The 24,779-nt window shown below is 45.6% G+C and overlaps 5 protein-coding genes across 8 annotated transcripts; 3 read left to right on the top strand and 2 right to left on the bottom strand.

Moving 5' to 3' along the window:
• Positions 1–299: 299 nt before the first annotated feature.
• Positions 300–12,140, top strand: sun1b (Sad1 and UNC84 domain containing 1b). 3 transcript variants are annotated; one of them, XM_085932917.1, is made up of 23 exons: positions 300–2,136; positions 2,434–2,531; positions 5,619–5,801; positions 5,881–6,113; positions 6,186–6,443; positions 6,520–6,657; positions 6,805–6,921; positions 7,048–7,131; positions 7,532–7,642; positions 7,728–7,847; positions 7,942–8,035; positions 8,113–8,171; positions 8,321–8,517; positions 8,597–8,860; positions 8,927–9,019; positions 9,170–9,258; positions 9,343–9,487; positions 9,582–9,896; positions 9,983–10,067; positions 10,164–10,279; positions 10,354–10,521; positions 10,619–10,711; positions 10,838–12,140. In XM_085932917.1, the coding sequence occupies exons 1-23, from the start codon at positions 2,125–2,127 to the stop codon at positions 10,952–10,954; spliced, it is 3,189 nt and encodes a 1,062-aa protein (XP_085789043.1). In that variant the 5' UTR covers positions 300–2,124; the 3' UTR covers positions 10,955–12,140. The 3 variants fall into 3 exon arrangements, with proteins under 3 accessions (XP_085789043.1, XP_085789042.1, XP_085789040.1); XM_085932916.1 differs by having other exon boundaries at positions 6,802–6,921; XM_085932914.1 differs by lacking the exon at positions 300–2,136 and having other exon boundaries at positions 6,787–6,921.
• A 2,035-nt stretch (positions 12,141–14,175) lies between these two features.
• On the top strand, positions 14,176–15,564 carry LOC147044269 (G protein-coupled receptor 4). The gene has a single exon (XM_085932922.1). It carries the CDS (start codon positions 14,193–14,195, stop codon positions 14,889–14,891), a length of 699 nt encoding a protein of 232 aa, XP_085789048.1. The 5' UTR covers positions 14,176–14,192; the 3' UTR covers positions 14,892–15,564.
• Positions 15,042–17,792, bottom strand: LOC147044268 (E3 ubiquitin-protein ligase TRIM35). The gene is made up of 6 exons (XM_085932920.1): positions 17,277–17,792; positions 16,888–16,977; positions 16,405–16,635; positions 16,304–16,326; positions 16,122–16,234; positions 15,042–15,880 (listed from the first exon to the last, which is right to left on the bottom strand). The coding sequence occupies exons 1-6, from the start codon at positions 17,661–17,663 to the stop codon at positions 15,342–15,344; spliced, it is 1,383 nt and encodes a 460-aa protein (XP_085789046.1). The 5' UTR covers positions 17,664–17,792; the 3' UTR covers positions 15,042–15,341.
• Positions 17,793–18,281: 489 nt separating this feature from the next.
• On the top strand, positions 18,282–21,221 carry tubb4bl (tubulin, beta 4B class IVb-like). Its single transcript, XM_085932921.1, has 4 exons — positions 18,282–18,692; positions 19,141–19,249; positions 19,451–19,561; positions 19,722–21,221. Exons 1-4 carry the CDS (start codon positions 18,636–18,638, stop codon positions 20,777–20,779), a joined length of 1,335 nt encoding a protein of 444 aa, XP_085789047.1. The 5' UTR covers positions 18,282–18,635; the 3' UTR covers positions 20,780–21,221.
• Positions 21,222–21,334: 113 nt separating this feature from the next.
• Positions 21,335–24,760, bottom strand: crb3a (crumbs homolog 3a). 2 transcript variants are annotated; one of them, XM_085932924.1, is made up of 4 exons: positions 24,356–24,525; positions 23,593–23,790; positions 22,615–22,658; positions 21,335–22,245 (listed from the first exon to the last, which is right to left on the bottom strand). In XM_085932924.1, the coding sequence occupies exons 2-4, from the start codon at positions 23,675–23,677 to the stop codon at positions 22,036–22,038; spliced, it is 339 nt and encodes a 112-aa protein (XP_085789050.1). In that variant the 5' UTR covers positions 23,678–23,790; positions 24,356–24,525; the 3' UTR covers positions 21,335–22,035. The 2 variants fall into 2 exon arrangements, with proteins under 2 accessions (XP_085789050.1, XP_085789049.1); XM_085932923.1 differs by lacking the exon at positions 24,356–24,525 and adding an exon at positions 24,535–24,760 and having other exon boundaries at positions 21,336–22,245.
• Positions 24,761–24,779: the final 19 nt, after the last annotated feature.

Raw genomic sequence — 24,779 nt, 5'->3', positions numbered from 1 at the left:
TACATCGAGTAGTATCCACGTGTTGGGTGTTTGCCTTTCGATGGGTGTGGCTTAGAGAGTGACGTCAGAAGATGTATACAGCCTGGCTGGTTATTTTAGTGTGTCTGGGTGAGGTGTTTTCTTTCAGTATTTGTTAGCTCTACTTGACGAACAGCTTAAAATTAATTGCGGCTGTGGATTGCCTTGCGAGGTTCAACATTATTTTTTTGGGGGGTTGTTGTTTGGGGGGGGGGCAAAGGGGGCTTTTGCACACTGTCTACCATTCAAGAACCGCCACAGGGCCCAGTTGTCAGCTCACAATTGAGTGATTGTCTTTGCAAGTGTAACTGTCACCTCCCGTGTGATTGAGTATTGCAAGTGTGCACGTATGCTCCAAGTGTGATTTGCAAACTGGCCGCGCTAAGGAATGCAACTTGTTCCTATTGAATGGCGAGCGAGTGCAGCCCCCGGCAGCTGTCAGGCGGCACATCGGCTCCTCCAATGGATTTGAGGCGGCTGTGCCGAGTGGGAGGATCAGCCGCACAGCATCACAGCAGCCATCCTTGTGTGCTTTGTCCGCTCGGGAAGCCATTTTGGAAACAACACCACACACTCACTTCAGTTCGTAACTTTCGATCGTGTTGAAGAGAGCACAAGGTCGCGCCAAAAACCAAAAGGACGCTTTGTTGTTGGTGGTGTTTTTTCATCTACGGGAATGCCACCAGAGGGAGTTTAGCGCGTCGACGGTCAGCGGTGGATTTTGTCCATTTGGGAATCGCTGTAGGATGATGCTACCGTGCACGGATTCGCAGTACACGGGCAAGTTATGGTACTAGAACGTGCACAACGCCGTGGAATAAGTACGATCAAATCTAACCGGAAAATAAGCTCATTAATGTCCAAATTTGCGCTGCATAACCTCTGCGATTGTTAGTCAGTATATCGGCCGGTCCAAAAAAACCGCTTCTAAATTTAGCACGGACGGACGGACGGACCATGTCGCCGTCCGTGTGCAGCTGGTCGAGTGCTGTCACCGATTTGACGCTCGCTACCCCGTCGTTGTTTTAAGGCCAGCGGCTGGCTTGCAGGTGGTTTGGCGTAAAGGAGCGAGCAAAGCTGACGTACAGAGCAGACATACAACACTTGTCAAAGTGTCGGCGTGCTGCACGTTTATGCTCAACACAAGTGCGAGGGTGCCGGTGTGTTTCTCAGAAAGAGAGAGCGTGCAATGTTCAACCTGTCTCTTTGTAGTAACGAAGGTTAGCAAAGCCGCAACGGCAATTTTGGAAGCTTGTTTGTGGTGCTTTGGTTGGGAATGAGATAAATCATCTTCATCGGATTAGATTGCCCAAGGAAAAAAAAATCTTGGTTTAGTTAAGAGCTGACCGCCCCCCTCCCGGTTTTTGGATCTTTGCTCCAGCTTATCCCTCTTTTGGACTCAAAGGTCCTGATTTAAAACAATTATGAGCTGAAAGTCTAGCGGTGGGATTTCAAGATTCGGCCATCTGTTTGTTTGCATTTGTGTCTGCACGAAAAGAAAATCTCCAAGAAAGCGTGAGTTAAAAGTTATTCTTCTGGCAGCTCTGTAAGGAAGCTTGTCTTCACTAATGTGGCATGGTTATGTACTTGAGGGAATTCACAGACTGAAAATACTGTCTCTCTGGCCCTCTTTTATAAAACAACCAAGAGTCTCTAAAAATGTAAAAAACAGCTTCAAAGCAAGAATGTTTGTTGACGGCAAGTTGTAAGGGTGGAAAAGTGCAAAAATAGCAAAATTGTGGAGCTAAATTCAACATTATGATTCATGTAACGCACCATCAGTTTAACTAGCCGTTAGCAGTTAGCCACAGGTTTTTGGCTTATCACCAATCGTGTTTACCCAATCTGAAAATGCAGATTCCAATGTATCAAGTACAACTTCACTGCCTTGTGTTTTCCCGCCCGTTTGCCTAAAAGGAAAGAAAAAAAAAAAAACTGGCCACACCCCTCAGTTTCATAACACTCTCTTCCCTGTGTGCGAAGCTCACACACACAAATAGTCGCTTCAGCCCGGAGACGGCTCGAGGACTAAGAGGATCTGCTCGCCCGTCAGTCACTACCACAGGGGGACACGACCGCTTATCGGTTCCAGTCGACGGCGGCAACATGCAGGAAAAGGTTAAGACGGCCACCTTCACAGTGTCATTGTTCCTGCTCAGAGTGTGTCGGGCCTGCCCGGGCTGTTGTTTGCCTGACGTTGAACAGAAACTACATAGCAGCTAGAGCAAATTGTTCTGGAGTTTATCGGCGTTCTTGTGTCTGTTTAGAGTTGCTAGTTGAGTGGTTTAAGACAAAAGAGACAGGCTGAACAAGACAGTGTGCGTGCGTGCGCGTGTATAGAAGTGTGTTTGTGCTAATCTCCCTACACTATGTCAGCGTGGGCTGACCCTACCCCCTGCATCCTGACTCTTGCAGTCTAAGCAAAGAAGAATGACCATGGATTTTTCCCAACTGCACACATACACGCCGCCACAGTGTGCTCCGGAGAACACCGGCTATACCTACTCCCTCAGGTGAGACCTCTGGCGCGCGTGAGCTCAGCAGAGCAACTTGTTGCCGATCAAGTTCATCCGCTCCGCTCGAGTTATTTGAAGAGGAAATATTTTGTCGGTTATCGGCGTCGCGTTGAGGATTCGTCCCGCTTTGAGAGATTCGAAAGGTAGACAAATAGGCTTTGTTGAAAAGCTCAGTTGAAGGTTGGTTTTTTTTTTCTTCAAAGTATTACGAGGGGAAGTGATTTGGATGAAACGTTTGATGGTTGGCTCACAGAATGTTTGAAATATTAGAAGCTTATATTGATCGAAAATAGAGTGCATCGTAGCGCGGGTGTGGTCGAGTCGGTTTGTGCATGTGGAAGAATGACGATGCCAGAATTATGTCCCATCAGTCAAGTGCAAGAATGTTTAGTAGATTTACTACCTCTCTCTGAAAATATGCCTTTCAGTGTACATTTTTCACAAGTGAGCTGAAAACGTTCAGGTGGTAATTTTTTAAAAATACGTTGTTGGGCTTGATGTTGAAAGAGTTTGGTGGCACCAGTCCAACAATCTACTTTGAAAAGAGTCGCTCAGAATCTGACAGCCAGGTGGAGCATAATGAACCTCGCCGTCACAAGCATGGCCCTGATCCCGGATTAGAATTTAGAAGAACCCTTTCTACACCATTGTGAGCAGAACAAGCCTTTCTACACCATTGTGAGCAGAACAAGCTAAAGTAAATGCTGTGGGTTTTTTTTTTTTAAAGCAATTTGTGTGTGGATAAGATGTCCAAACTCTAAACGGATGTTCTAAATTTTTTGTGGCTGTGGCTCGATTTGCATTTCATACCGTCGGTGTGTGTTGCCCACGCCGACTAAAACGTGAATGTGTCGAGCCGAACAATCTGATGACTGTTAGCACAAACCAAGTGTTTACGGCACTGAATAGAAGTGCAATCGGACCACCGAGTAGTCAAATGTCCACATTTGACCATCTTTGACTTGCAAACGCGAGTTAATCATAAATAGAACGTACTAGGTATGGAAGCTGGTATTTGAGCTTTGTGTGGCCGAAACATTTACGATCTCGATTGAAAGTGTCTCTTTTTGCAGAGCAGAGCAAGGTTGCGCTCTGATGCACTCACAGAGGCCCTTCATATTTGATGATGCTAGAAGTGGGTCAGGGGGGCCTCCGGTGCAGTTTTTGTCCTCTCTCAAGAGACAACAGACCTTTGTGAATACTAAAATATAAAATAATCCAGTTGCAAAAAGATAGATTTGTTTTCCCCGAATGTTTTTTTGATGTGAACTTATCAAGATCTGAGTCACACTTGGCAAGACGACCTTGAGGAATGCAACCCAAACATTGGCGCCTTGTGGTTTTGTTTGATTGTGACAGATGAAGGAAAGTCAGACAGAGAGGCGAAAAAGTCCGAGGGTGGGATCCAATGATGCTAATCTGTGCCAAGTGGGAGTCGGATGGCAATTTAGCTGCCCGCCATCTTCCCAAATGCTTGTAAACACGGGCTTGTGGATCCCGAGGGGATTTTGGTTGCTCTGTTGCGGTCTCGGCAAGCAAGATGCCAGCGTGCTGTTCATTTTGTATTTGGACATGTCCCATGAATGTGATTCATTAGCTAAAGTCCAGCTTGTTAGAACATTCGACCACACGGTAGTTATTTTCCTAATGCCATGATGTTTTTTTTTTATTTTATTCAGTATGCAAAGAAGGCAGCATGTGAGTGGGTAGTACGCCCATTTAATGGCAGCAAATCAACTTTTAATGTCTTTTTTTTTTCTTTGTCACGAAGGGAATTATGTTTGTTTGGATGCAGTGATTCAAGTGGACAAGCCTGGTGAGCACTCCACCTGCCAGACAGAAGAAAAATAGCTCCATCCGATACGATACTTTGAGTTGCGTGCCTGTGACGCAAGACCACCGGCAGTGCCCACTGAGTGTGGGAAGGCCATCAAAACCTGGCGTTATGCAAGGAGAGTCGATTGTCCGACATCTTTGATGTCCATGCTTGGGTGTCTTGCCTTCTTCTCTTGCTTCTAAAATCGTCGTCTCTATTTATATCACCGACGTGGGCTGTCGGAGGCGCCTGAGAGCGAGCGGCGGAAGTGTCAATATGGACGCACGTACTGATCAACCGGAAAATAAATTAGTTACTGATCAGATGAAAACACATAAACCACATATAAAACAATATCCTATAAGTTTGTTGGAGAGATGCTGAGTAAACACTAAAGCACATAATTGGATGGGGCCGTGTAATCCTCAGGCTTTAGCTTGGAGTTCGGGTCCACAGACGTGTGCACCCGCAGGCCGCCGCGCCATTCACAGTTTCGCCTACGATGGTATGTTTTACTAATAATAAACGTGCTTAAAAAAACTGCCGGAGCTAGTTTTTTTTTTTTTTTTTCATGAGGGGGGGCAAGGGGGCAAGGATATCCCAAAGGCTTTATTTATTGATTACAAACTGCCCAAATTCTTCCAATTCAGTTTCAATCTGTTTGTGGAGTTTGATGTTAAATTCATTTCGGACTCTAGATTGCCTGTACTGTAGTTGTGAATGTAATCCGAGTAAATGAATGAGTGACTGGCTATCATGGCTCCCAGTTGAATCATTTTGATCTATTTTCCTCGAATGGCACTTTGTGTTTGAGAGTTAAAGTAATGTCTTTCCAATGCTCTGTGTTTGTGTTGGCGTGTGTGCCTCCAAGCGCTGTGCTGGCCGGGTGGGTGTGGCCCTGTGACTCAGCGCAGCGTGATCCACAGCAGCCTTCAATTTACAACTTTTATGCTGCGTTTGGGATCACCGGCCGCTGTATTGATTTTGTTTGTCAATGTGAGCGAGTACTTCGGTGTTTCCAATTAGGCAGTGAAGCGTGCAGCACACGCTGCCTTCTATTGTTGTCTTGTTTTGCCTTGTGGCTGAGTCACTTCCTGTTGGCTAGCTGCTGGCGTGACAGCTTTGCTTTCTCTCTCGGCGCTGTCCTAGCTTGGTTTTGTTTTATTCGGCTCCTCTGAAGTGCAAACTGCGTCCTCATTTGAAGTGGTCTGGCATTTCCTTCCTAATGTTATTTTTTTCCCCTTCAATTCTTGCGCTGGTCTCCGCAGCTCCAGCTACTCGACAGCAGCGTTAGAGTTTGAGAAGGAGCACCAGATCGCTCCGGTCTACGAGTCGCCCAAGATGTCACGGCGGAGCCTGCGTCTGCAAAACATGGCCGATCACCATGGCAACGACAGCCTTATGGACTACACCAGAAGCCAGAGCAGCTATGCTTCCAGGAAAGAATCACGGCGAGTGTCTTGAAGAGTAAAGGGAATAAAAGTCAAAATATCAGATTGGTCCTTAATGGGTTTTTTTTCTTTTTTACAGGACGCTCCGGGGGAGAAAGCTGCAGTCCAACACCTTGTCGTTGTCCCTGAGCCAAGCCGACACGCCCAGGCAGCACCTCAGCTTCTCCGCCATCAGCACCCCAATAAGCAGCAGCACCAGGGTGGAGGAAAGCAACGCGGCGGCGTTTGCCGGAAGCCTGCGTGACGGCGCCGCCGACCACCTGAGACAGCGCACCGTCACGACCACCACGACGTCAGTCGACGGCATCTGGGGTCAGTTTAGAAAATCGAGATGACCACGTCACAAGATACATATACTAAAAAACATCAACGTGTCCTCCACAGGAAGGACGTCCCACTCTGTGCACAGCTCGTCCAACGGCGACGTGGACGCTTCCAAGTCGTACGTGACGCACGCCAACGGCTTCATCTGTAAAGACTGCTCCTTCCATTCTGAAAAGAACGACTCCCTCATCACGCACACGTCATCGACATCGTCGCCGTCGTCTCGCGCCGAAGGAGCGTGCGCCGATTCCCTCCACTACTCGTCGCCACCTTTCGCAACTATATACACCAGAGACCGGAGTCAGAAGAACAAGACAGGTGCAAAGATTTGCATCAAATGCACATGGCTGGAAAGTTGCTTCATTCCATTGAGGTGTTTTTTTTTTTTCCTTAGGCATCCTAACGTCAATGTCCAATATGTGCGTGCGTCTGAGCAAAAAAGTCCTGGCGCCTTTTGTGTCCATCTTCACCATGCTTTACAGCAGCGTGCTCTGGCTACACACACGAACCACAAGCGGCACACAAGGAAGAGGTAGACAAATTGTTGCAGTTTGAACTTGTACCGCTAGGAGGAGCATTTAACCATAGAACTTGTGTATAAATTGGGTCAACGCTCTTTAATATTTTGGATTTTTTTTTCTGTCTGTGTATTTTGACGAAGGCCGCTTGTTTCCAGCAGGCGTTTTTGCGTCATGCACGGATTCTCTGAGACAGACGGCGTCCTCCAGTTTGTCCCAAGTGTGGCTCCTCAAGCGCAGGGTGATGGGAGACAGCTCTGAAAACTCTCAAGTACAAGGTAACGCCCCCTATCTTAACATAAGGTCCGCCTCAAATCTCACTACATTTTTAGTTTTCATTCATTTTCCTTTTGTTGATTTTGTTGTACTTTGTCAAATGAAAATGAGCTTTGTGTGTATTTCAGCTCACTCGAGTTACTGTGGGAGCATGAATGTTAAAGATCTGGTGACAGAAGACGCATCACATCTCAATCTCAATGGTTCCTTATGTAAGGGTGTTCACATGCACACTGCCTGTTGTCTGTTGATTGACAAGAGTTAATGTGACCTGCGTGACCTGTGTCGGGGTCATTCTGCAGAGGTTGTGTGAAAACCGCTTTGACTGCTCGGCAACTTGTTGACTCATTTTTAGGCTGTTTGACATTTCCAAATTGGAATTTAAAGACACACTCAATGCTTTAGCTATACTTGTCGAGGGGGTCAACAAGATGTTCGTGGCAGCCTGCATTTGTGCATGCTTTGTTGTTGTTGGGTTGTTTTTGCTTACTCGCGTCATTTATTTTTTTTACAAATTTTTCCATTTTGCTTATATGACAATTCATGCATGTTTTTTTTTTTTTTCTTTTTTTTCTTTTTTTTTTTTGCTTGCTGTGGCTTTGCTGCACGCAGGTGATGACTGTAAAGGGAACCAGTCCTTTGAGATGCACACCGTCGCCGTCACTCAGTCCTCCAGGTCCCGGCGCCTGGCGGAGGCGCTGTGGAGCCTTCTGGCTTACGCAGGTTGACCAGTGCTCCTATTAATGCCGAAATGATGTCGATGATGATTCGAGCGCGAGCCGTGACAACTCGCTGCTTCTGTTTCCAGGTTACTGCTTCCTCCGGCCGGGTCACTACGCGGTGAGAGGCGCTAAAGCTTTGGGCTCAGGGGTCGGCACGCTGACGCAGAGACTGCTTACGTTGCTGTGGACAATCCTAGCCGCTCCAGGTCGGTCATGTGTTCTCTTGCCGCCCTTGAAATCGTCTTGGTTTTAAGGTTCTGATGATGTTGCCGTCGCGTTTTTACGTCAATCCGCCCGCAGGGAAGGCAGGCCGGGGTCTTCTGTGGTTTCTCGCCAGTGGCTGGTACCACCTTGCATCCCTCGCGTCTCTCCTCAACGTCTTCTTTCTGACACGGTAAGAGCCAACATGGCTTTTTTTTTGTGTGTGCTAGTGTGTTCTTAATTCTTTTTTGTTTAATGTGTTACTTCTAGGTGCCTTCCAAAACTCTGGAAGCTCCTCCTGCTTTTACTGCCGCTACTGCTCCTCTTAGGTGAGTTGTTAAAAACTAGCTTATTTCTTTTTTTTGTAATAATTCCTGCCAGTACATTTCACGCCACAAAGCCTTTTTATTTGCATTTTTAAATGTTGGCAAACCTACACCAACTAATTGAGCATTTTTTTCTTGTTCTTGTCATCCAGCTTGGTGGCTGTGGAGCCCGCCCGCCGTCGTCCTCCTCGGCTACTTACCAGCCGCAAACCTCAGCGAGTGGCGTCCTTCCTCCTTGATCACGTACCTGTCTATGATGATGCCAGCCTCTGCTCCGGTTCCTGTACCTGCTCCGGTTCCTATACCCGCTGCAGAGTACCAAACCTCAGCCCCCGTTTCACAAGCGCCAGTGGGTTGGATTGTAAAAGTCAAGAATTATAAACCACCATGTCTTGTTTTCTAATTGTGTGTGTTTTTTTTCTCCTCAGCCAATTATAGTCCCTAGTTTGGACTTGGAGCGCCTCGAGCGTCTGGAGCGCCAGCTAGCGCTCTTGTGGCAGCGGGTCCAGCAGAGCGAGCAGAAGCAGGAGCAGCAGCACACGGACATAATGGCTCTGTACGCCACGCTGAGGGAGAAGCTCCACGCCGAGACCGACAGGGAGAAGCTGGGACTGTGGGTGTCGTCCCTGTTGGAGCAGAGGCTGGGCGTGTTGCGAGGAGAGCTGAGAGAGGACCACGCCCTCAGAGAGCAGGTCCCAAAACACAAATGATCTCGCTAATGTGAGTTGAGCGTCAACTGTCATTTGGCATCCCCGCAGAACGAAAAGGAGCTCAAAGCGCTACAAGGGAGTCAAACGACACGGTTGGCCGAGTTGGAACTGCTGCTCGGCGCTCTGGCTGCCAAGACTGAGGTACGCTTGCTTCTGCATGCCTGCCCTACTTATTGATTTATATTTATGGCCTACCAGAGGAAAGCAGTTGGAATAACATCAGCCAGTGAAGATTACTGGTTTATCTTGATTTTTACTGTTTTATAAATATTTTTTTATGTTGTTTTGTAGACCGTACAACAGAGGCAGCAGCAATATGAACTTGACAAAGAGAAAATAGAAGTTGTGGTCGCTCCAGCAGTAGACACGCCTCCTCTTAGGTACCAAAAACACACACACACACTGATGATTTTATTTTCAAGGAGTAGCTCTGATGTGTGCTGCCTCGCTTGTTGCCACCGCAGTGTGGGAGTGAAGCAGGAGACGCACGATGCGTTGCAGGCCGAGATGCAAAGACTTGAGATGGATTTGGTCAAAGTCAAGCAGGACCTGCACGCCGTCATGGGATGCAAGGGCAAGTGTGAGCAGCTGGAGTCGCTGCAGGAGACGGTAAGCCGGAACATCCATTATATGTCGCACAGCAAACAGAAGATGGCAGCAAAGCACTTTTCGCCTTCTTAATTTCCATGCCTTCTCTTTCCAGATGTCGGCTCAGGTTTCCTCCCAAGTGCGTAAGGAGTTACACGCTCTCTTCTTCGGCAGCGGCTCGTCAGATGAGGCTCAGGAGGAGCTGCCCGAATCTCTGGTGGTCTGGCTCTCCCAGCGCTACGCCACCACACCCGACCTGCGGGCGTCGCTGGCTGCGCTGGAACACAGCATCCTGAGCAACGTTTCTCGGCAGCTGCAGCTGAACCGTGTTGAGACTCTCAGCGAGGTCGAGTCCAAGGCCGCGTCCATCGCTGGCGCGGCGACCATCTCGGTGCAGAGCGCTGCCTCGACCGAGTGTCTGTCGGAAGAGGTAGAGGAACATATTTTTGCAAACTTTAACTGTAATTTACTGTGAAGGATTTTCATTCGTTTATTATTGTGTGTTCTTTATTCCAGCAAGTAAAATTGATCGCCCAGAATGTGCTGAAGCTCTACTCGCAGGACAAGACCGGTCTGGTGGACTATGCCCTGGAGTCTGGAGGTAAGAAAGTTCATGATTGTGTCCATGCCAGATGGATGGTGGTTTTTGATCCTCTTAGTTCATCACTTCTTTGTCACTCGGCATTGTTATATTCAGGTGGGAGCATCCTCAGCACTCGTTGTTCAGAGACACACGAGACCAAGACGGCCCTCATGAGTCTGTTTGGCGTCCCGCTCTGGTACTTCTCCCAGTCCCCTCGAGTTGTCATCCAGGTGGGTTTTACATGTGACGATGCCTGAACGAACCCAAAGGATATTTCCGAACGCTTTGCTTTCTGCTCCATCAGCCTGACATGTACCCAGGCAACTGCTGGGCGTTCAAAGGGTCACAGGGTTACCTCGTGATCCGGCTTTCCATGAGAATCCGGCCCACGTCCTTCTGCTTGGAACATATTCCCAAAGCGCTGTCCCCCACCGGGAACATCAGCAGTGCCCCTCGTAACTTCACAGTCTTTGTAAGAAGCATGAGCCATTATGAAGAATAATTTTTTTTTAAAATCAACAGGCTGTCAGTGATTTTTATTTTTATTTTTTTTGCCATCCTTCCCACAGGGACTGGAAGACGAGTACCAAGAAGGAGGAGAGTTGCTCGGTCACTACACCTACCAGGAAGACGGAGAATCGCTGCAAATCTTCCCTGTTAAGGTCATTTAAATTATTTATCTCAGGGCTGGCCGATTAATGGTTTTTTTGTGGTATTGTGTACATCACATAACACTATACACTGGTGCCATTTTGGCCCTTTTTTTTTTTTTTTTTTTAAACTTCCAGGAGCCGACGGAGAAGACTTTTCAAGTCATGGAGGTCCAGGTGCTGTCCAACTGGGGTCATCCCGACTACACTTGTTTGTATCGCTTTCGAGTCCACGGAGAGCCTCGGCCTCAGTGAACCAACCACTACGAAACACAAAAAACTGTTGTACATACAGCAAAGGCGTTCTAAAGTCTTTGTGGATGTGAGGCTGACCATATGGTGGCAGGTGGTTTTTTTTTTTTCTTTTTTTTTTTTTTTTTTTTTGCGCTGAAAGAATAACAGGGACATCCAAATGGAGACTTGAGGACAAGAACTGAAGTCCGCATCTTTGATTTCCGAAGAGACCTCTTGCACTGAATGAACTTACGAGGGCACAAGACTAACTCAACAACCCAAAATGAAACCCGGAAGGCTTCGCTCCCTCCTTCCTCTCTCTCATCCTGCTTTTTGTTGGGATTTGGCCTGTTTAGTTCTTCTTTTTGTTTTTATTTTGCTGGCCATTGTACGTGGTCATCCATTTTACACCACCAGCTGATTGACTACTTTGTGATGCATTTCACCCTTTAAGGACACTGCAACCCACTTGCGGAGGTCCTTCCGCTCTGTAAATTAATCAGCATAGACAAAATGCGTCAGTGTAATGTTGGATGGACTTTCTCTCGCAATTTTCTTTTAACAACGGCTTTTAAGAGAGTGTTGCTTCTGAAAGTCATGTGCCCGGATCTCCAATTGCCAATCAAGTCGGAATGGTTAGAAATCTTAATTACGCTCATGGAGTTTTAAAAAAAAAACAAAAAAACATACTGTTCCTCTTTCCTTTAAGCTAAGTTATCCGCTTCCTTTTATCCGAGACCTAGACCGAATGTAACCTGTATATTTGATGTCCATCATATAGTCGGTATTTTTATGAAATCTGCTTTCATCAGTGTTGATTTATATCAGAACAACCTATCGCTATTTTCTATTATTTTTGCCAGTTTGTTTTGGGGAATGATGTTTTTGTAAGGATGCACTGCAGATGTAGTTGTTCTTTCATTGGGAGGGGTTGGCTTGTCATTTTGATTGCAAATATAAGTGGAATGCCTAAATTTTGTACAAAAAAAATGTTTTATCCCACTTTCCTATTTATTACGAGGTCAATTGATGACTGTGGTATACGAATTCTGCCTTGTATATTTTGTCGAAAGCTATTTAGTGCATTTTGAAAGCATCTTGGGATTTAATTTTGTTTGTTTTTTTAAGAAAAAAGATAAATGGCTATTTTTGGTTGTCGTAAGACAAGTGCTTTGGAATATATTCCAATAAAGAGCTTAATTTTGAATCGTGAAGTTCATGCAATTAATTTAAATGAAATTGCAGCGTATTGGTTTTGGGAATGAAAGATTTCAACTTTACAATGGCAGACCAGCAAATGAGTCATCATCCATGTTTGACAAGTTTGACAACATCCAGCACCACGGTATGAAAAATGTTAATGTCTCTTCTGCACCTCTGTTTCAGCCTCCACTGAAGAAAGACAACGATGCCGATAAATAGGTCACGTGATAAACATGTTGAAGACCTCTGGATGTTAGAAAGAGCCCGGAGATCCTCCCCTACTGATCACCTTTTATAAATGGAAGAAAGCCCGACTCACCCCAACACAATTTTGACTGAGGCCACATCCCGCAAACAACATTAATTCACACTGGTAAGTAACAAGATTATCAAAGTTTTGCAGATTTGTGCACATTGTTTTTCTGGTGCGTTTTTTTTGTTTTAAGATCAAATCAAGCATCCTTTCGTCCCAATTTTTTCATTGCTTAGATGATTTTGCAGGTTATATTTGCAGTATCTATATTTAACTATTTTGTGAAGACAAATAGAAATCCAATGGGTTCCTCGTAATACCGTACATTTGTTTATATATATATATATATATATATATATATATATATATAATGAATTTAATGAGTATCCAAGATCGCTGATGTTATATTTTATACATTGTTGAAACCACCAATACTGAACTAACATATATAAATTTATTTATTACTAGTATTAAGATCCCCTCTCAAATATAGAGAGATTAAATTTTAGATTATATGTTTTGTTAAATTCGGGAAAAAATTGTGACAGCAGTAATGTACAAATATATATTGCGAATTTAATATTTATTGTAACGTTGCTAAAATATGCCATGTACATTCAAGTATATATGGTCTTAGAGTTCTAAAAAAAGAAAGAAAAAAAAAACTAGTTTTTTTTTTTTCCCCTACCTGAAATACTTAAAAAAAAGACACTTGCAGGTAAACTAAAAATAAAACATAAATACTAAATCAGAATCATAACACCAGGCATGCATATTTTTAAAATCCACGTTTATTCTCCTCGTGTAAAACCACAATTGATTTCACGTTACATCTCGGGAGACAAATCTTCTGTCGGTGTGATTAGTCCCACGAGAGTCCCCGAGGGAAAACAATCCGCAGAGGGAACAGCCAGCCCTTCATAGGCGCACGAACACTTTGTTTCTAAAACAAAAAATAAAATAAAAAAGACATTAGGACATCAACTGGTTTCTCAGTAGACCCCCCCCCCCCCCCCCATAAAAATAACAAAAAGGCATTCCTTAGACTCCATGTAAAAACTTGTCCAGGTCTGATCATAAATTGGCGAAGCAGGCCATTTACGTGCCGACAGCCGTCCTTTTATTCATCTCAGAATGGGCGTAGCTTGAAGCAAGAGTGGTCCCAAGTGATGGAGACGTCCCCGAAAACAGAGGCTGGGTCCCAGCGGAGGCTCCGCAAAGTGACAATAACAAGATAACAGCCTGAAGAGAAGAAAAAGCCCTGATGGGGTTTCGAACATGTTTACGTGCTGTTAAATCTCTCGGTTTGCAGAGGACCAGTACTCTTCTGCTCAACATTTGCACCACCGCAAATATCTAGAACATGTTGACACACAAGTGCCATTGTCTAAACCCAAATAAAGTTGAGCTGTTCAAGTAGGATCCAGGATAGCACAAAAAACAACTGAACTTTTATTTAGGTTTAATCTGAGGCACTTTGAATACACTTTGCAGAAACCTGGGGTGTGTAGACTTTTTCAAGCCCACTGCACCACTCTTCTCCCATCCGAGTCCACCGCCATGGCCGCCAATGCATCCTGGCTGACGCCGGCGAACGAGACGACGGGAGACAACCAGACGGCGAAACCCTTCAGCGTGTTCGACGGCTGCGACTCCCAAGTGGAGGGCATTCTGTACGACCTGACGCTACAGTGCATCAACGTGGTGGTGGGCATCCCCGCCAACTTGCTGGTCATCGCCGTGCTGGTACGCAACCGCAAAGAGTCGACCACTTCCGACATTTACCTGGGCTCCCTGGCCTTCATGGACGCCTACTTTGGCTCCATGACGCCCATCAGCTTCCTCAACCTCTACCACTGGCACAGCAAGGAGGTGTGGTCCGCCCTCAAGTTCTCCTACGGGGTGAAGGACACAAGCGGGCCTCTCTTCCTCTCCTGCATCTGTCTGGACCGCTTCTTAGCCGTCGTGTTCCCGCTGGCATTCGGCCGATTCAAGCGTGTCGAGTACCGCTTGAGTCTGTCCGTCTTGGTCTTCGGACTCACCTTCGCCTACTCCGCCGCCAAAACGGTGGGCGGTCTGCCCGACTTCGAGAAAGTTTTCACCGGAGAGATCCTGGCCACCTTTACCTGGATGGTGGTGTGCAACGCCAGCATCCTGTGGGCCCTGAAGAAGTCTGGCGGCGTCGGAAAGGACGACATGCGGCCCATGAAGAGGAAGGCGTTCAAGATCGTGCTGTCCATCCTTTGCATCATCGTGGTCAACTACCTGCCGCCCGTGGCCCTGTTCCCCTTTGAGGACTACTACTCTCCCGACGTCTTCCGCTGCTACGTGCAGCCCATCGGCTTCTCCTTTCTCAACATCAGCAGCACTATCCAGCCTCTGGTCTACCTATGCCGCCTGGACAAGGTCCCCTTTCTGCCGGACGCCTGTGTCCACAAGTGGTGCCCCTGTGTCCCCCAGGAGAAAACCAAAACAACCCCTGCGCAGAAGCCATCTGGCTAACTAGAACATTTTTTACATCAGGCCCTAAATTTTGCTCTTTGTAGTCAGTTATATAGTGGATATAAAAACACATCCCTGATGAAAAAAAAAAAAGTATAATAATAATAATATTCTGTCCACCTGGAACCAGATCAGACACGTTCAACTGTGGAAATAAATATTCCCTTTATTTCAAAGCGTGATTGTGCTTAGATACTTGTACCTTAATGATAGCAAAATACAAAGTTCATTTGACATAGCGCCCTCGTGTGTACAACAGCAATAATGCATTTTGTAATTTAATAACTGTGTCTGAGCTTGCCATTATGTGCATTTTATTTTTTTTAAAGGTGCAAAAATAGTGCAGGCCTGCAGAGAATCCCTTCCAGACATGAACAAGTAAACTTTACAGAAGTTGAATACAAGATGCTAATAGAATTGAATTTTAATCAGAAAGTTCCAATCGAGATTTCATTGCCTCAGCATAGTGACCAGCACCCTCTCCGGAAGAATCTTCAACGGATGGCCGCTTTGCGTGTAAAAATAAGGAAGCAGCGTTTCGCCAAAGGTATGCTCGTACACGTGAATCAGCGAATCGTCATCGGCGTCCCAAAACATCACGGTGCCTTTGTCGTAATCCACGTGCACTTTGATTCGCTCCGGGGTCTTGGACACAGGCCGCCGTGTCGGTGGGGAGGTCATGGCTTTGACCTGGCCATCTCTAAAGCACAAAGTCCAGAAGCCGTTCTCGGGCCTGGCGTTGACCTCGGCGTTCCTTGGGATGGACGAGGAAGCCACGCCCAGGAGCCAGTCCTGGTTGCCTTTCGTCTGCACCACCCAGTGATGGCTACCCGAGCCCAGCGCCGCGGCGCCGACCACTTCGGCGCTCAGGTGGAAGCGCTCCGGGTTGTCAGGGCAACAGTTCATTTGGTCGCTATAGTGGCAGGAAGTGAGGTCGTCTGACAGGATGAGGCAAGGGTGTGCTGTGTTTGGGTCCAAGGTCACCGGGGCTGAAAGGCAGGAAATGAGATGGAAGTTTCTTTCAACACACTCACACTCACACACACACACACACACACACACACACACACACACACACACACACACACACACACACACACACACACACACACACACACACACACACACACACTCTCTCTCTCTCTCACTCACACTCACACTCACACTCACACTCACACTCACACTCACACTCACACTCACACTCTCTCTCACACTCACACACACACTTACTATAATCAATATGTTCCAGCATTTTTTCCCACACTCTATACTTGAGGTTGGACAGATGATTGGTCACATCGATGAGAACGCCACTCATGTTGTCGGAGCCCAACGTTGTGTTTCTGTCGTCACACAATCACACTCCTGTTTTCAAATGTCAACAATTACGTCAGACCCAAATGATTCCGTACCTGTCCTCGTGATCTTTAAAGTTCTGTGAAAAGTAAAGAGTGACTCAATGATCTATAATGGATTTTTTTTTTTTTCTTCAGGTCAATGCTCATCTACAGACCTTCAACAAGACCATGTCGTCTTCCTCCAGAAGCTGGCGCACGACATCGACGTGTTCGACCAACGACATCACCTCGGCCGAAATCTCCTTCATCTTGTCGTTCATGGCCGCCATCTTCTCCTCTTCCTCCCGCTTGACCGCCGCCAGCCGGGCCTCCTCTTCCCGGTCCAGCATTTGACGGAGCTGCTCGAACTGACCCCGGATCAGACGTTGCGTCGCCGCTGCCTGATCCTAGAAGAGGAAATGCCTCAGTTGGTCCGTCATCGGTTTGTAGCAGTGGTTAGCGGTCAGGTATGGCAAACATTTTTCTGTCTCAGAATTGGACAGCCAAAAGACATTCATAGTTCATTCTACTAAAGTTCTTATACATTATATTGAATTCCAATAGTGCTGTAAAGGTTTTATTAATCAAAATATCAAAGAATTCACTTTTTTTATTTTTATTTTTTATTTGAATCCATTCTTAAAATTCGACCAACTCACTTTGATGTGCTTAAACATGTCGGACTTGTGGATGGTCTTCAGCTTGCTCAATTTGTCTTGCAGGTTCTTGAGAGACTTGTTTATTTTCATCTGGAAAACCAACCGGAAAGTGATGAGCTAGCATACGCTGTTAAAGTTTGACCTAGCTGGAATTGTTCAGATTGTTGGACAGACTCGAAGAGCAACATTCTACACGGAAGTGTTTGCATGGTTACTTATTGAATTATTTTGCGGCCTTCTTCTTGTCCGACACGCACTGGCTATTGCAGAAATATATTTTTTCTTTTTTTTTTTTTTCTTTCTATGGAAACTTCCCACTCCTGATTCTTGTTTTTAGTTTCTTTTGTAACAGTGTAACCCTGGTGGAGGTTCCCACCCTGCCGCCATACCTTGCAGTCTGTCGCCGCCTCTTCTACAGGTGAGCACCGGTGGTCCTTGTGTGCCTTGGAGCAATGGCACACAACACAGATGGGCTCCTTGTCCTCCAGACAGAAAAGTTTGAACTTTTCTCTGTGCAGGGGACACATCAGCCTCTCCTCCTCCGCTTCCATCTCTTTGCGGGAGACCACGGCCTCGCAGATGTTCTTCAGGGCCAGGTTGGGAAAGTGGCTGGACTTGGAACTCTTCTTGCGGCAGACGGGACACTCGCGAAGACGCACGTCCCAGCAGCGCTCTTGACATGTCCTGCAGAAGCTGTGGCTGCATGACAGCACCACCGGGTCAGAGAAGATTTCATGGCAGATGGGGCAGGTGAGATCCTCCTCTGAAAGTGACATGGTCCACCTATGCAGGGTTTTAAAAAGTTCTCTGAGATTCCCACATGATTCTTGTGTGTATCCTGCTCTATTGCAAAGTAGGTTGTGTGGGTGTCGCTGAGGGACGCAGTCAGACAACAATACAAAAATGTTAGAAGCAGGAAGTTGAGCGTCATTGGCTGGTTGCTGGCTGGTTACTTTGCACAACGGAGGAATGCAATCATGCAGGATCTCAACGCTTTTTGTTGCTGTTAGCAGAATCGACACGCCACATTAGCAGTTATTCACCCTAATTAATTCATGACACAGTTGATTTCAAAACATGTTTGGTTGCTAAGAGAACTGAGAAGTAGAGTGGGCTAACTCCATTTCTGTTTTGGGTTTTTTAAATTTAGTGCAGTGATAGATAAAAATAAAAATAAAACAATTTATATCGATGACCCCCAGGGGACAGTATAAAACATTTACTAAGATTAAAAATAAAAAGATCTCAATAAACGGAGTACTGGTGTCTTTGCAAAGTCAAATAGTGTCATACATCTCCTTGTATTGGATCTAAGGTGTACCTAATGTTGTGGCCACTTAGAACTTGTTTGATTGGGTGGCATCCAGAAATGTGTTGTTCTATTTTTAAAAGTTTTGATCAAGCGTTTGAGTTATTTTTAAACAATGTTTCCACACAAAAAAAAGAGAGAGAGAGATTAAAAAACGAGAAAAGAACTGACTGCGTAAGAAGACAATAGGAGCATCTCAGACATCGTACCCTATCTCGCACTTCCACGGCCCTACGGCCCCTCCCTCTTCTCCTCCACTCTTTGGTTGCCATGACGATGACGTCATCTTGCACCACCGCTTTCGTCCAGTGGAAGCGTTGCGAGAGGGAGGAGTCGCATCCATCTCAGAAAGAAACAGACGTCGATTGAGCCAGCCGTGAGCCATCGTCGTTTCTCTTCTCCTTCATCTTCTCGAATCTTCCACGTCCCACATCCCAAAATGCGTGAAATTGTGCACCTTCAAGCCGGCCAGTGCGGAAACCAGATCGGCGCCAAGGTAATCTAAGCTTCATGCTGTCACGTTTAAATCTCATTTTGTTCGTGCGCAGTTAAGCGCGTGCATGTGGTCATGCGTCAGTGAACAGTGGCCTAGAAAGCCGAATCCACGCTCGCAGGAGTTTCTAAAGATTTTTCCTCCTATTATTTAGCTTAATTAAAAACAACAGTTTGTAAATTAAATGAATTTTTATGATAGATTAGTCCACTATGTGATTCAATCACAGGGTGGAGACCCCCCCACCCCACCCCCACACTCAATGACCCAGTTTTACCTTATTTAAACAAATTACACCATCACGCACTTGCATAGCTAGGTATATTTTAATTATGTTAATTTATTTATTGCATATTCAAATGTACGTATGTCTTGTTCTATATTTGAATCATGTTAATTCTTCCATCATTTGATTGAGATATATCATCTATTATTTTTTTGTTCCATACAGTTCTGGGAAGTGATTAGTGACGAACACGGCATTGATCCCACCGGAACGTACCATGGAGACAGTGATTTGCAGCTAGACAGGATCAGCGTTTATTACAACGAAGCCACTGGTAAATGCTTACATTTATCGAAAATGCATCATGAATAATAAGCGACATGGACAAAAGTCGTGAGATGCACCCCTTGATCAATAATTTATCAATCGAGGGTTTGTCTAAATGCCCTTTGTCTTCATGCTCTGCTCTAATGCAACATGCTAAAATCTGGAGGCGGTAAATATGCTTCTTAAATGATAATTCCTTTTTTTGTAGGTGGGAAGTATGTTCCCCGTGCCATCCTGGTGGATCTGGAGCCGGGAACAATGGATTCAGTCAGGTCTGGACCCTTTGGTCAGATTTTTAGACCTGACAACTTTGTGTTTGGTAAGTCATCACAACAGCATACCTTGAAATATTTAGTTAAATTGCCCTACTTATAAATTTCCATATTAAAGTTGGTTGCCTTGATGTTCAGAGCTCTCTGAAAATTGCCAATGTAGGAGATCATGTGCTCATTGATGCTGATCGCGTGTTCTTTTTTCAGGTCAGAGCGGTGCCGGCAACAACTGGGCCAAGGGCCACTACACGGAGGGAGCCGAGCTGGTAGACTCGGTCCTGGATGTGGTTAGGAAGGAGGCGGAGAGTTGCGATTGCCTGCAGGGCTTCCAGCTCACGCACTCCCTGGGCGGCGGCACCGGTTCTGGTATGGGCACACTCCTCATTAGCAAAATCCGCGAGGAGTACCCGGACCGCATTATGAACACCTTTAGCGTGGTGCCCTCGCCCAAAGTGTCCGACACGGTGGTGGAGCCGTACAACGCCACCCTGTCGGTGCATCAGCTGGTAGAAAACACGGACGAAACGTACTGCATTGACAACGAGGCGCTCTACGATATCTGCTTCCGCACGCTGAAGTTGACCACGCCCACTTACGGAGATCTCAACCACTTGGTGTCGGCCACTATGAGCGGAGTCACGACCTGCCTGCGTTTCCCCGGCCAGCTCAACGCCGACCTGCGCAAGCTAGCCGTCAACATGGTGCCGTTCCCCCGCTTGCACTTCTTTATGCCAGGCTTCGCCCCCCTCACCAGTAGGGGGAGCCAACAGTACCGCGCCCTCTCCGTCCCTGAGCTTACCCAGCAAATGTTCGACGCCAAGAACATGATGGCGGCGTGCGACCCGCGCCACGGCCGCTATTTAACCGTCGCCGCCGTCTTCCGCGGCCGCATGTCGATGAAAGAGGTGGACGAGCAGATGCTGAATGTGCAAAACAAGAACAGCAGCTACTTTGTGGAGTGGATCCCTAACAACGTGAAGACAGCCGTGTGCGACATCCCGCCGCGCGGCCTGAAGATGGCCGCCACCTTTATCGGCAATAGCACGGCTATCCAGGAGCTCTTTAAGCGCATATCAGAGCAGTTCACCGCCATGTTCCGCCGTAAGGCTTTCCTGCATTGGTACACGGGCGAGGGCATGGACGAGATGGAGTTCACCGAGGCCGAGAGTAACATGAACGACCTCGTGTCCGAGTACCAGCAGTACCAGGACGCCACCGCCGAAGAAGGCGAGTTTGAAGAGGAGGGCGAGGAAGAGGGCGCCTAAAAACCTCCCTAACTTCTCAACCAACCTATCTACCATTCACTAACCATTTCACCTCAACATTCCATCTTAGTTCCACCTCGCGCTGGTGTTTTATTAGACGTTAGCTGTTTTCGGAAACACTCAGTAATTTTTACATATTTGCAGCTCAGTTAAAATATAGTAATTATTTGGGTTGGGAATTATTCACTGATTGGGTCCTACATGCTCCGGTGGTTTGAGCCCACCGGTAGAATAAAGTACTGAGTAGTATATAGTGAGTGGTTTCGAACTCAGCCGTTGTGTTAGCGACGCTAGTGAAGGTTACGCTTGTGATTTTAAGCTATGTTGTTAAAGCACTGATTCAACCCGCACATCTGCACCCCCGCCCCATCATTGTTTCCAAGCAAGCGAGTTTCAACTGTGAAGCATTTCCATCGGAGAAGCATTAAAAACTAAATCTAACTCAAAAGCCGCTTTTAGCATCCTTGTGTCTTTATTGTGTCGTTTGCCGCATTCCACCATTTTATTAGTTTAATTTAAAATATTTAATATCACTTTTTCATGTTAATTGAAATTAATCTGTGGCACATTATCTGAGAAGTTCTCAGCATGAAGGTTTTCATGATCACCCATGGTTGCATGTTAAATAACCCAAATTAAAAAAAAAAAATGACCCACCCTGACTTTGCGATGACAATTTTCAGTAGGATTTTATGCATTAAAAGAACAATTTTTCAAATAAAGCAATCCTTTATTAGACAAAGGTATAAATTAACTTTAAAACCGATGACACAAATTGATCGAATCAAATGTCCAACACGTGTAAACAGTTGTTGATTCAAACTAAAATTGACTTGTGATGAGCAGTGTTTTGGGGTAACAAAATGTTCAAGTGCACTGGCAGGGGACAATCTCATGGGGTATGCAAAACAACAAAATCTTCTTCAAAAGAATGCTAATAAAGGTTTATTAAATGTTCTCTTTGGGGGATGGTAGAAATGTTGCACCTGGGGGGGTTTCCAAGCACATCTCAATGGAGGCCAGTGCCCTCATGGCCCCCCCTCTAGCGCTGCCATGACCACTGACATTGTGGTATTGTTTTACTACATGGTGCATCATACATATCACAAAACAAGTTTAAAGCCACTTCAAGTGAAAAACGTTAGGTAGTGATAAAATACTGAAGCTCCTCTTTCATTTGTGCAGAGGAAAATGATTGAAGAGCGCTTTCAAGAAAAAGTTGGTTTTCAGCTGGGACCCCCCAACAAAGAGGATCCTCAAATTAGTCTTTCCTCTTTTGGGAGCTTGAGCACGTCAGTGGCGGCCACGCTGCGAGTGCCACACTGCTCCTCGGCGCTTGGTCGGTACACGCCTTCCGTCTGCCGCTTTTTCTTTACCACGCACAGCAGCCAGCCCGTGACTGCCAAGATTATGGCGAGGAGGCCCAACGTGACGGTGGGGGCCACTATGGCTGCAATGTTAGTGTCCTGGAAACAGAAAGAAGAAAAAAAAATGGAAAATGCTTTGTCAGGTTGTCATGGAAAATCCCAAGCAAAAGGGGGCGCTATAACACGGAGTTGGATTTAGCCTTAATTTCAGTAGGGATAAAAAGTCTACACACCCCTGTTAAATGCCAGGTTTTGATGAGATAAAAAATGAGACCAAGATAAAAAAAAATTCTAAACTTTTTCACTGTGAATGTTTTTCAACCGTTAATGTGACCTGTAACCTGGAAAACCCAATTGGAAAAAAATCATTTTGAGTTGTGGGAAGTAAATTTATTTGAAAATGGAATAAATAAAAACACCCATTTTCCCATGTAAGGTATTATTTTAAAAGTAATGGGCTTCACTTACTGTTGCATTTTGTGATCCGAAGTCACTCGATACAGTGTTATTCCCTGTCAAAAGAAAAGTAAAAATATTTTAAAAAAAGTGAAAGCAAGAGAAATGAAATCATGCTACATTGTTATCTAAATCTTGTTGGCATGGCAACTACAGCAATTTATTGTTTCCATTTTATCTCACAAGAGAGTGCTGCACGTTCTGCTCGCTTGGCTAAGTTGTACCCGCACTGCTTCTGTTCCTTTTTTTTTTTTTATCCATGTGAGCGACCATGTGATGACTCAGTGACATCACGAAACTACACAGTAACCACTTGGAGGAGGAGGAGGTTAGGCTGAGGAATGTGGAGTGCGCGCTGCTACCTTCTCGTCAGCTGAATCAAAGTCACGCTAAGATATGAATAAAACAACAACGCTCATGTAAACAATCAAATTTGTCTGTTCAGCAGCTAGGACTTTCTGCTTGAGCCACTTTTGGGAAACTGCAAAAAACAACAACCAATCACCAAGTCCCGGAGTCAATAATTCACCAGAGCAAATAGTCACGTTAGCAAGGACAAAAGTGCAACGTGATAAGGGCGCAGGGGGGAAGGCAAGACCAAGATCAAAAAGAAGAAATTTAATTATGCCTTGATACGCTACAGTGTTTCTTTGCAAAATATGCGCCTTTCAACTTTTGTCACGGCCTGCATTACAAAGTGACTAGAAATTGATTTTGCCCTGAAATGCAATTCATGAGCATAGGTGCAATGGTTCTCAAACCTTTTAAACAAAATATCACCTAGAAAAATAACTTATCAAATTCCACCATCATGACTTAGAATAAATTTTAAAAAAGCCATGACATCAGTGATTGCATGTCCCTGGCGTGGATTCAAACCTTGACCTCCAAGCTGCGAGGCATATCTGCTAGCCACTAAGGTACCGAGCCTCAAGATTGTTTTCATTATTATTGTTACACTTTCAAAGAGGCGCCAAGCCAGTGACTCACCCCAGGCATGATTAGCGAAGCGCACCAGGAGGAGAAAAAGGACTCGCCCCACCGCGATGCCAGGCATGCAAGGCCACCTGTCCATGTCTAGAACCGGGCCAGGTGCGCGGGCACGGACCGGGTCTGGCTGGCATCAGCTGGGGTCCATCTGCTGACAAACGCTGCTTTTCGAAGCCGAGACCAATGTGCTTCCGATGACTATTTTAAACAGAGACGAGGAACAAGCAGTGAGTCAAGCTTAATCACTGCAAAACCACCAAAGATAAAACCAGTCCACAAAGATGGACAACCTGTCTTTTTGACACAAAAGGGTACAAGTCAAAAACCCAACTAAGTCATCCAAAAAAATAACTTTTGGCAATGTTAATGTGATATGAGTTTTAGTTTGATTTGTTAATCTTAAACACAGTCACAACTACATTGATGAGAGGGTGTACACACTTATGCAGCTCCATCAACAGAGCTTCTCTGTTGTTTAGTTTGAAAACAAAGTGTTTTGAAAAGTGTTCATTTTTGCTTTGAATGAAGTTCACGGTGTATATGTCCCGTTAACATTGGAAAAGCTTTGAAAAGTTTATTCTGTACTCAAATCAACAGAATAAACGTAAATTAAAATATTCAACCTTTTCTTTTAGTTTAATATGGAACAGTTACTTCTTAAACATGTGTGAATCATTCAAATGATGCCTTGGTGATTAGCATATTAAACATCCAAATTAAATATGTAAAATAATTTATAGATTAGAGAAGAAATAACACAAACCTCAACCGGTCGAGCTGTAAACGGACAATCAAATCCCAATATCAATAGGAATGAAAATAATAATGAGAATAAGAATAAGAAGCACCTGCTTCGAGAGCGAGCGGTGTGCTCGCTCACATCCTCTTTAGGGAAAGCGCTTTTGAGCGTCGATCACATGACCCTGCTCGGTGTTACATTACCTGAGCGCACCTTCCTCGCTTCCTTCACTCGTGCACCAGCACAGATCCTCCTTTGTGCAAAGTCCACTTCAAAAAACGCCGTTTAGTGGAGCACAGCAGCCTCGAGTTACGCGCCTAGTATCTCACTGAAACCTGTTGTGAGAAATGACAATGAATGGCTTGTTTTTTGCTCTCGAAACGAGCCATCTTTCTCTTGCTCTCTCCTTGTGTGAGCTCCGATGTTGGACTCAACTTGCTTTTGAACA

Source organism: Syngnathus leptorhynchus, chromosome 16 (genome assembly GCF_054491065.1).
Source record: "Syngnathus leptorhynchus isolate UIUO chromosome 16, UIUO_Slep, whole genome shotgun sequence".
NCBI classification, from domain to species: Eukaryota; Metazoa; Chordata; class Actinopteri; order Syngnathiformes; family Syngnathidae; genus Syngnathus; species Syngnathus leptorhynchus.
The sequence above is the reverse complement of the archived record's forward strand: the minus strand, read 5'-3'. Positions and strand labels throughout refer to the sequence as shown.

Bases quoted from the DNA above. Each gene is read 5' to 3' on its own strand.
- LOC147044268 (XM_085932920.1), bottom strand. From the start codon at position 17,663: ATGTCACTTTCAGAGGAGGATCTCACCTGCCCCATCTGCCATGAAATC. The intron at 16,327-16,404 runs GTCTGTAGATGA...TACTTTTCACAG, and splicing joins ACGACATGGTCTTGTTGAAG to AACTTTAAAGATCACGAGGA. The intron at 16,235-16,303 runs GTACGGAATCAT...GTGTGACGACAG, and splicing joins TTTAAAGATCACGAGGACAG to AAACACAACGTTGGGCTCCG.
- sun1b (XM_085932916.1), top strand. The intron at 9,259-9,342 runs GTACCAAAAACA...TTGCCACCGCAG, and splicing joins GTAGACACGCCTCCTCTTAG to TGTGGGAGTGAAGCAGGAGA. The intron at 10,068-10,163 runs GTAAGAAAGTTC...TGTTATATTCAG, and splicing joins CTATGCCCTGGAGTCTGGAG to GTGGGAGCATCCTCAGCACT.
- LOC147044269 (XM_085932922.1), top strand. From the start codon at position 14,193: ATGGACGCCTACTTTGGCTCCATGACGCCCATCAGCTTCCTCAACCTC.
- tubb4bl (XM_085932921.1), top strand. From the start codon at position 18,636: ATGCGTGAAATTGTGCACCTTCAAGCCGGCCAGTGCGGAAACCAGATC. The intron at 19,250-19,450 runs GTAAATGCTTAC...CTTTTTTTGTAG, and splicing joins TTATTACAACGAAGCCACTG to GTGGGAAGTATGTTCCCCGT. The intron at 19,562-19,721 runs GTAAGTCATCAC...TTCTTTTTTCAG, and splicing joins ACCTGACAACTTTGTGTTTG to GTCAGAGCGGTGCCGGCAAC.
- crb3a (XM_085932923.1), bottom strand. From the start codon at position 23,677: ATGGACAGGTGGCCTTGCATGCCTGGCATCGCGGTGGGGCGAGTCCTT. The intron at 22,659-23,592 runs GTGAGTCACTGG...TTCTTTTGACAG, and splicing joins CTTCGCTAATCATGCCTGGG to GGAATAACACTGTATCGAGT. The intron at 22,246-22,614 runs GTAAGTGAAGCC...TTCTGTTTCCAG, and splicing joins TCGGATCACAAAATGCAACA to GACACTAACATTGCAGCCAT.